Source organism: Grammomys surdaster, unplaced genomic scaffold (genome assembly GCF_004785775.1).
Source record: "Grammomys surdaster isolate TR1022 unplaced genomic scaffold, NIH_TR_1.0 62, whole genome shotgun sequence".
Taxonomy (NCBI): Eukaryota; Metazoa; Chordata; class Mammalia; order Rodentia; family Muridae; genus Grammomys; species Grammomys surdaster.
The window spans coordinates 239,843-249,434 of record NW_021604564.1 but is presented as its reverse complement, the minus strand read 5'-3'; the positions used below and the strand labels follow the sequence as shown (position 1 = coordinate 249,434).

Genomic DNA, 9,592 nt, shown 5'->3' with positions numbered 1-9,592 from the left:
AGAACTCAACAAAATCCCGCAAGGAGTTGGTGGAGGAAGGGGAGGGCCTCAAGAGAGGGCAGGGCTCGCTTGTTTATTTTAAAATTTGGGATTTTTTTTGTTGTTGTTGTCTATAATACATTACATGTTTTCATTTTATAGTTACAGCACCTTTATACTTTGACATTTTGTATTTTAATTATTATTCTTTATTATTTGGAGACAGGTTCTCACCCTGCCGACCTCACTGGGCAGCAACTCCTTGTGTAGACAAGGCTGTCAAGCCAGGCAGTGGTGGCGCACGCCTTTAATCCCAGCACTTGGGAGGCAGAGGCAGGCGGATTTCTGAGTTCGAGGCCAGCCTGGTCTACAGAGTGAGTTCCAGGACAGCCAGGGCTACACAGAGAAACCTTGTCTTGAAAAAGCAAACAAACAAACAAACAGACAAGGCTGGCGTCAAACTCACAGATGTATTCCAGCCTCTGACTCCCCAATCCTGGATCAAACATGTATGCTACAGCGTATGTATAGAGCTTTGTGGAGCCCGCGCCAGTCCTCTTCCTTCACCTGAGGCTCACAGGGAAAGTAATTCATTCAATGACCATTTCACTAGCCATTTTTATTTTACTTAATTTTATACTGTATCTTAGTAATTGTTTATTTTTATGACCTGATCTTAGCTCAGGCTACTTTGTGAATAGCTATGGACCCAAGGCTGAAGTTGAACTTTTGATCTCCTGACTCTATTTCCCTAGGGCTTAATCGGTGCTGGGGATTGAATCTGGGTGTTTTGCATGTTAGAGTAGGTGAGTTCTTCACTCTCTGAGCCCCATTCCCAGGATGCTTATTTTTCTTATTTACAAAGTGTTGAGTACCTAATGTACTTAGTGTCACAAAATATTCCATGCTGAGTAAAATATACATTGGATACCAAGTGCCTCAGTTTCTCTAGCTGTAAAACAGGGTCCACAATGTAACATGTCCAATGTGGCCAGGGATAGTTAGTGACATCCTATCTTGAACTGTGTCTGGTTCTTGGGATTCCTTGGAGCTTCCACACTAGAATTCTGACTTATACCATAAACAACTGTTTTTATTCCTGTGTTGTTTTTTTTAATCTATGTATGATCTCAAAGAAAAACAAACCAATAAAGGTGGTTTGTCTAGGCTGTAGGGACATCTCAGGACCTAAAAAGTTGACAGAGAATTGGCTCACGTAAGCCTGTCAGCCCAGTATTCAGGAAAGAAACAGAAAAATTGCCCAGGTGGAGATGGGAGGACAGCTGGTTGGGGTTTGTTGCCAGCCTAGCTCTAGGTTCAGGGAGAGACCCTGTCTCACAAGAATAAAGCTCCTCCTTTGTTCTCTGCCTGCCTCCCTCCGACATATATATTGGGGAACTTGGTGGTGCACACCTATGATCTCAGCACTCAGGAAGTAGGAACAGGTAGCTCTTGATCTCCATAGTAAAACTCTGTCTCCAAAAAAGATATATATCTTCTTTCTTTTTTTTCTTTCTTTTTCCCAGGCAGGTTTTTTTTTTTTTTTTTTCAGCCCTGGCTGTCCTGGAACTCAATCTATAGACCAGGTTCAGCCTGACTCTACTTCTTGAGTGCTGGGATTAAAGGAATGTGCCACCAGTGGCTGGCTCAATTTTTTTTCCCCAAAGGACTAAAACATCATGTCCTGGTACTGAGCACTTCCTGGCTGCCTTCTTTAAGGTGTTCCACTCCTTTTTCACTGTAGCTCTTGGAAACCAGTCATCCTCAGTTCTCATCAAATGCCTCCCCTGCTCTCCTCCAGCTATGGAGCTTGTTTCCTTGAAGTCACCAGGGTGTCCATCCTTCAGCTTTGTGCATCTTGGGGTCTAATGGTTGGCAAAAATAATAAGATTACTAACAGCCTTGATAGCCCCCAAAGCTGCTGTATCCCTGACAGTTTCACACCAGCACAGATGAAAGCTTGCCCATAGCCACTTCAGTTACATGGTCCACTGAGACAATAATGCCATGTGCAATTAGGGAAAAATTACATGCACACAGACAGGAGGTGCGGGAGAGCTCCTGGAATCTGAGGTGAGTGTCCAATGGCCTACTCCCCCCATCCCCTAGTGAGTGACCATCAACAGTGAAGTATATGATTTTGGGGGCCTCTTGCACAGTCACAGTAGCCCTGATGTAGATGATGGCTGCTTTTCTTTTCTTTTTTTGATCTTTCGAAACAGGGTTTCTCTGTGTAGCCCTGGCTGTCCTGAAACTCACTCTGTAGACCAGGCTGGCCTCAAACTCAGAAATCCGCCTGCCTCTGCCTCCCAAGTGCTGGGATTAAAGGCGTGCGCCACCACTGCCTGGTGATGGCTGTTTTTCAAATGAACGACAGTGTTCTACAAAGCCTGAGTCCAGAGCATCTTCTTTTTGTTGAGTGTACACACCACATGAGATGGAAGTGTTGCAGGAGACAAAACTCAGCTTTGCACATGGTGACCAAGTCCTGTTCCAACTGCGGTCCTGTGAGATAGCATTATAGTCCAGGCCAGCTTTGACCTTGCCTGAATCGATCCTCTCTGTCGGCTCCTTTCTGTCTTGTCCTCTTAGAGCACATTTCAGGCTCCTGTACAGCACACCCGTATTCATTTTCTCTGTAGTACAGACTGGACTTGAACTACTGACATCCACCCTAGTTCCAGTAGCTCTGGGGACACTTCCAGGCTGCTCGGTGTCTGCATGCTCTCTTAAGTTCCCTTGGAGACTGCCGCGGTCTTGAAGGAGGGGAGCCTGTCGCCCCGGCAACGGCGTCCGCAGACAGGAAGATGGCGCCCCGCCCGCGTGGTGCCACAAGGCGATTGTCACGTGCGCTGGGCGGGACTTCCGTCGCCGCGATATTTTCTTTCCGGTGGTTGGCCGCCTGCTCCTTATCCACCCGGGCCCTGCGCCCTCCGCCCCGCGGCCCACGCCGCTGGGCCGCCGCCGCCGCCGCCGCCGCCATGAAGAAGTTCTTCCAGGAGATCAAGGCTGACATCAAGTTCAAGAGCGCGGGGCCCGGTCAGAAGCTTACGGATCCCGCAGGGTGTGTAACGCTGGTTAGGCGACTGAGAGGGCGAAGGCCTGGGAGCCGAAAGGGCCGGCCGTTGCGTGTTAGGGATCCCTCCCGGCTATGCAGAGCCAGAGCAGATGGGAGGGCGGGCTGTGGAGATGGGCGGGACTGAAGAGTCTACGACAGGAGGGCGGAGCCTAAGAGGAGGGCGGGGCAGAAGGGGAGGGCAGTGTGTGGCGTAGCACAGGTGGGCGGGGCGTTAGGTGTGGGGGAACCGGTGGGCGGTGGTGGCCAGGGCGCTTTGGTCACAGCTTGGTCCTGGGGTGATGAGAAAGGGCGAGGCAATGCCCAGAGTGGAGCTAAGGGAAGAGCCGCTTAAAGGTGAGGCCTTGGCGGAGCGTGGGTTGGAAGGACCTAAGAGAAAATGTGGGCAGGAGGTCTGTGAGAGACAGTGAGAGGTTGTGTGGTACTCTGGGAGGGGTTGGGGAGTGAGAGAGGGTTATAGGAGCGTCTTGGAGGAGTGTGGAAACCAGAGAATTCCAGACTCTTGTTGAGTGGTTGGGGTGCCAGAAGGAGGAGATATGGGATCTTTGTGGGGGGCCTTGGCAGCTGGGGTACTCCCAGGAGTATTGGAGGCACCGGAGAACTTTTATGTTTTGGAGAGGGGTAAGGCATGTTGGAGCTGCCCAGAAGGGATGAGGTGGAGCTAGGAGACAGCTACATGCTACCAGGGAGTAGTCTGCAGGACACATATGTGGGGGACTGTGGGCCCCATGACAACCAGGAACTGGGGCTGAGTGGGCGGAGTAGGGGCCTGCAGGCCAGTGCAAGGAGGGAGGTAGCCACACCAGGGTACAGCTATAAATGGTGGGGCAGCTTCCATGATGAGAGGAACATGGAGAGTCTGAGGATCCTCAGGCCAGGAGTTGATACTGGAGGAGATGGTGTCTGGAGGTCCAGTGTCCCTGATCTGTGCACCTCTATAAAAGTGTCACTTTTATTTCCTCAGATGAAGTGATAAGAGCTGTACCCAAGCTGTGTGAACACACTGCTTGGGCTGAGCCCAGAGCATTTCCTCCCATGTTCTAACAACTATCCCAGGAAGCTTCTAGCATCTGTACAATATAATTTACCAAGCTGACTAATTCAGTCTGACTTCTCTCAACTTCTCACTGAATTGCTCTGCTTGGGCTCAAACTAAGTCTGACAATCTCTTCCAATCTTCTGGTTCCTTCTTATTCTCTAGCTGCAACCTGCCTCTGAACTGCACTGAACTGCTTTAACTCTTTCTCTGTGCTGCCTTTTAAGTCCTCTCTTTCCTGTCTCTTCTCCTCAGAGTTGGGTGTAATCTATCCCTGACTCATTCTATCAAATTTTTCTCTGATTCATTACTTTGTCTGCCCCTCAATTAGATGCCACTCTCAAACATGACTTCTTCCTTCTAAAAACTAACCTTACCTACATTGTTAGGGATTAAAGATACGTAGGAAGGGTCTGTCTGTATTCCATCCAGAGAGATTAAAGATTTGTTGCATGTCTGCATTCCTCCCACATCACATGTTTGGATGTGATCCCTTGTCAGAGTAGCCATGTTGCTTGATTAAAATTCCTCTATACCTTTTTGAAAATTTGGGTCCCCGTGTCTGTCCAGGGAGAAAACCTCCAAAGGAAAGTCGCCACAACTGTCCCTCCGGCAGCCCCGTCAGGGCCCCACTGATGAGGCACAGATGGCTGCTGCTGCTGCCCTGGCCCGGCTTGAACAGAAGCAGCCTCGAGCTCGGGGCCCTACATCTCAGGACTCTATCCGGAACCAGGGTGAGTTCTGCTCTAGGTGGCACCCGGGGGGGGGGGGGGGCCTGAATTCAATGGGAAAGGGTCCACCATGGCTATGGGTGCCATGTGGCAGGAGACACCATTGGTTCTTGTTTGAATGGAGACTTGGATAAGACAGGGACTACACTCTACTTCCTGGAGCATTGGCAGGGAGGGTTGCTAGCTCTCAGACCAGCACCCCCTCTACCCTCAGTGGAGGGTGAGGAGTATGGCTCAGCCTCTGGGTTCAGGCTGGGGTTCTTACTCTGTCCACATCACACCTTCCTACTCTCAGTGAGAAAGGAACTTCAGGCGGAAGCCACCTCCAGCAACAATCCAGGAGCTCCTGGGACCAACTCGGTAAGGTATCTGCTGGGGACTGCCCAATGGTCTGGGGCAGTATAGAGGCTGGGAAGGGAGAGCTTCATGCATATGAGCCGTACCCTGTGGCATTGGGGAGGAGACAGACCCTTGGGAAGGAGGGGTGACAGCCATGTGCCTATATGTCCAGCCAGCTATATATAAGAGCCTCCTGTATTCTATCTTCAGGTACTTGAGCCCAAGGAGGAAATCTCTCCCCACTTGGCAGTTCCTGGTGTGTTCTTCATCTGTCCACTCACAGGTGTCACCCTGAGGAGGGACCAGCGGGATGCCCACATCAAGCAGGCCATCCTGTCGGTGAGTGGCCTGTGCTCCAGCTACTGGATGAATGCCCATCAAGCCTGGGGTCTTAGTCACTAGTCTACTATTTTATTATAGTGAAGAGACACCATGGTCAAGGCAGTTCTTACAAAACAAAGTATTTAATTGGGACTAGCTTCGTTTCAGAGGTTAGTCTGTTATGGCAGAGAGCATGGTAGCAGGCAGGCAGATATGGTGCTGAACTGGAGTAGCTGAATACCATACATCCTGATGTGACAGAGATGAGACAGAGACATGGCCTGCCATGGGCTTTTTAAACCTGAGAGCCCATCTGCAAGTGACACACTTCCAGCAAGGCCATACCTCCTAATCCTTTTTTTTTGTTTGTTTGTTTTTGTTTTTTTCGAGACAGGGTTTCTCTGTGTAGTCCTGGCTGTCCTGGAACTCTCTCTGTAGACCAGGCTGGCCTTGAACTCAGAAATTCACCTGCCTCTGCCTCCCAAGTGCTGGGATTAAAGGCGTGCGCCACCACCGCCCAGCTCCTCCTAATCCTTCTAATCCTTCTAAATAGTGCCACTCCTGATGACTAAACATCCCAATATAGGAGCCTGTCAGAGCCATCTTCTTCAGACCACTGTACCTGGAAAGGTTTCTGCCTTATACTCATGAGGCATAGAGAATAGAAGACTCAGAAAACATAAGTCAGATGTGGTACATTCCTGTTTTCCTGCTGAGGCAGGATTGTGAATCTTAGGCCAGCCTGTGCTACACAAAAAACTGGGAGTAAGAGGACGCACATACCTGCACCCAGCTTTGACAGTGCCTGGCAGCTTCAGGTGTGCACATTCTTGTCCTGAGCTCTGTGTAAGGAGTCCAACTTGCTGATCTAAATTCAGGTTGGGAAGGGTAGTCCCTAATGGAGGCTCCAGATTTGTCTTTCTCAGCTGCCAGAGGTCTCATATCCTTTGACTTGTGGCTTCATCCTTCTGGGAACTGTCTGGCTTTCCCCAATTTGGGTCTTCTTGACTATAGCCTATGACTAGCAGCCCCAATGCTGCCTTATCCCACAGCCCCACTATAGTGTCTTCCTGGGTTCCAGCATCATACTAGCTATTCTGATTTGCTGATGTTAATGACAGGCTTGTGTCCCTCTTTGCTACCTGACACCGATTGTGGCTACCTTAGTCTTAGCTTAACCCAGCACCTGGGAGTTGCATAACTGGTGGACATAGAGACCTCAGCCAGGTGCTGTGGTGCTAAAGCACACAGCTATATGGCCACAAGGGCCCCAGGAATCCCAAAGGGATGTGCTTGTCACCTGCTTGGCCTTTTCCTCATCCTGGAAGAGGCAAGAGTGGTCTCTACTGAAGGCATGCTCTTTGTTCTCTATCACTTATGGCGGGCTTGGCCTGAGAGCCAATGGATGCAGTTGCTGTCCCTTTTCCCGTTCCCTAGCAGTCTTATGGGGTCCTCAGCATGCTGTCCTCTCCCCCAGCACTTTTCCACAGACCCTGTGGCTGCCTCCATCATGAAGATACATACATTCAATAGAGACCGGGACCGAGTGAAGCTGGGTGTGGATACTATTGCCAAGTAAGTGAGCCTGTTTACCCAAGCGATCTGAGATCTGAGCATTCGGGGCTATGGTGTAGACTCCCTGTGCTTTGGGCACCAGGCTCACCCTGGCTGTGTGAGGAGCTGAGTGTAAAAACAGTGAAGTCAGATGGCTCTCCCCCTTTCCCCTTCCCCTCCCCAGGTACCTGGACAACATCCATTTGCACCCAGAGGAAGAAAAGTACCAGAAAATCAAACTGCAGAACAAAGTGTTCCAGGTAGCTGCTATGGCTGTCCTCTGGTCACTGGGCATGGGGTGGGTGGCATGCAGTGTTTTTTGTGTGTTTTACTTTAGTTGTTGTTGAGACCAGGTCTCACTGTATAGTCCAACCTGACCCCTGACCCAGTACTGGAGTCAGCTGAGCACTGACTCAGATCCCGACGTGCTAGGACACAGGCATGGAGCTCATCACTCATCTTTCCTTTCATATACACATTTAATTTACAGGTGGGTACACAAGCCACTTCCTGTGTGGCGGAAAGAAGACCTGGGGAGTAGACTCCCCTTCTACCACATGGGTCCTGGAACAAAGGCGTCACACTTGGTGGCACATCTTTACTTACCTAGCTGTCACCAGCCCTGTTCTTTGAATTTTTTGAGTATAGGATCTTGACCACAGTAATGTGCCTATGATTAAAACTCACTGGGGTTGGAAACCTGGCTCCCTGGAGTGGCCTCTCTTTATTTTGAATACTTTTGAGAAGTCACCCTCCACATTTATCCTACAAATGCAGACATGAGGCTTACTTTGTGGGTACAGCCTCTCCCAACCACAAAACCATTATGGGGGAACGTCATCTCCAGAACTATTCACCAGCTGTTGGGGCTTCAGCCTGTTGAAGACCAGTGGATGCCAGTGGGGGCTGCTTGGTATCAACCTATCGCTGGTAGGCCCTGGCCTTGCGACCTGGGTGACCTATGTGTGCCTTATCCCCAGGAGCGCATCAACTGCCTTGAGGGGAGCCACGAGTTCTTTGAAGCCATTGGCTTCAAGAAGGTGACCCTGCCTGTGCCGGATCAGGGTGAGAGGGCGGCCCGGCAGGTGGGAGGGGGCAGGGATAGCATGTGGGACATGAAGACAGCTGTTACACCTCTGCAGAGGGCCAGGAGGAGTTCTACATCTTGGGTGAGGATGCACGGGCGCAGCCACAGAACCTGGAGCGGCACAAGCAGCAGCTGTTGGGTGCGGAGCCTGTGCGGGCCACCCTGGATCGGCAGCTCCGAGTCTTCCGCCCCTCAGCCCTGGCTTCACATTTTGAGCTTCCCTCAGATTTCTTTAGCCTCACAGCTGAGGAGGTGAAGCGCGAGCAGAGACTCAGGTAGGCCCTTCTGAGGAGGGGGCAGTTCGTGGGGCAATAGCTTGGGAGGTCTGACCACGCTCTTCCCCAAGCAGAACTGAGGCGGTGGAGCGGCTGAGCTCACTCAGGACCAAAGCCATGCGGGAGAAGGAGGAGCAGCGGGAGCTGCGCAAGTATACTTATGCCCTTCTGCGCGTGCGCCTTCCAGATGGCTGTCTACTGCAAGGTGCCTGACCACCCCAGCCCAGGGTAGGTGGTGATCTGGCCGCACTACCTCTAGCTCATGCCCTGCTGTGCCCTGCAGGGACCTTCTATGCCCGAGAGAGGCTATCCGTGCTCTTCCGATTTGTGCGGGAGGCGCTACAGAACGATTGGCTGCCCTTTGAGCTGAGGGCCTCCGGTGGGCAGAAGCTGGAGGAGAATGAAGCTCTGGCCCTGAATGAATGCGGGCTGGTGAGCTGGGGCTGTGCTCATGGGATTACCCCCTTTGAAAGGCCCCTGGCACTGAATGTCAGAGTCTAGCATTTTGGACTAAATTCCCACTCCCAGGGGTGTGTGTGGAGGTGCTGTCACCTTTGACGGGATCATATTGTCTCATTGCCTTCATTCTCATTCTGTAAGATGGGGAGGGTATCTTTAAAGGGTGGTGGCAGCATGGGGACAGGTCATCATAGGGGGTATTCCATCCCAGGTGACATTCTGCCTGCCTTGCAGGTACCTTCTGCCCTGCTTACCTTCTCCTGGGATGCTTCAGTGTTGGAGGATATGAGGGCAGCAGGAGTTGAGCCAGCAAACTCTGTCTTGAGACCCGAGCTGCTTGGAGCCATCGAGCAACTCTCCTGAATAAATGCAGGCTTGGCCCATTGTGGCTCCAGTCTCATGCTCTTCCCACACCCGTTCCTTTCCTCTGAGCCCCCAGCAATAGAAAGGACACTCGTAGCAATAGAGTTGGGAACAAGGTCCCATCTCAGGGGCTGAATTCTCTGTGGACTGCAAGGGACAGGCTTGTACTGAGGTATGTGGAACCTTAACCCCCTGGTGCCATCTTGGAATGCAGCACAGGTGGGATGGACACTGCTGTGACAGAGCAGGTGTATAGTATGGGCACGAGCCTCACAGGCTGGGATGGAGGCAGCTGGAAGCATGGAGCTGTAATTCCTAAATTACAAACCCCAAATAAACAGGCTATTTAGACTCAGCCTCCCAGTGTTTCAT

The 9,592-nt window shown here is 51.2% G+C and overlaps 1 protein-coding gene across 1 annotated transcript; it reads left to right on the top strand.

Annotated features, from left to right (window-relative positions):
• The first annotated feature begins 2,933 nt into the window (after positions 1 to 2,933).
• Positions 2,934 to 9,575, top strand: Ubxn6 (UBX domain protein 6). Its single transcript, XM_028764193.1, has 11 exons — positions 2,934 to 3,043; positions 4,662 to 4,825; positions 5,118 to 5,182; positions 5,372 to 5,500; positions 6,960 to 7,057; positions 7,221 to 7,296; positions 8,017 to 8,101; positions 8,179 to 8,398; positions 8,473 to 8,603; positions 8,682 to 8,830; positions 9,092 to 9,575. The coding sequence occupies exons 1-11, from the start codon at positions 2,961 to 2,963 to the stop codon at positions 9,218 to 9,220; spliced, it is 1,329 nt and encodes a 442-aa protein (XP_028620026.1). The 5' UTR covers positions 2,934 to 2,960; the 3' UTR covers positions 9,221 to 9,575.
• Positions 9,576 to 9,592: the final 17 nt, after the last annotated feature.

What these genes read in the sequence shown, in the direction of transcription:
- Ubxn6 (XM_028764193.1), top strand. Translation starts at nt 2,961, where the DNA reads ATGAAGAAGTTCTTCCAGGAGATCAAGGCTGACATCAAGTTCAAGAGC. An exon ending in AAGCTTACGGATCCCGCAGG is followed by an intron (nt 3,044 to 4,661) that starts GTGTGTAACGCT and finishes GTGTCTGTCCAG; the next exon opens with GGAGAAAACCTCCAAAGGAA. An exon ending in AGATGGCTGTCTACTGCAAG is followed by an intron (nt 8,604 to 8,681) that starts GTGCCTGACCAC and finishes TGTGCCCTGCAG; the next exon opens with GGACCTTCTATGCCCGAGAG.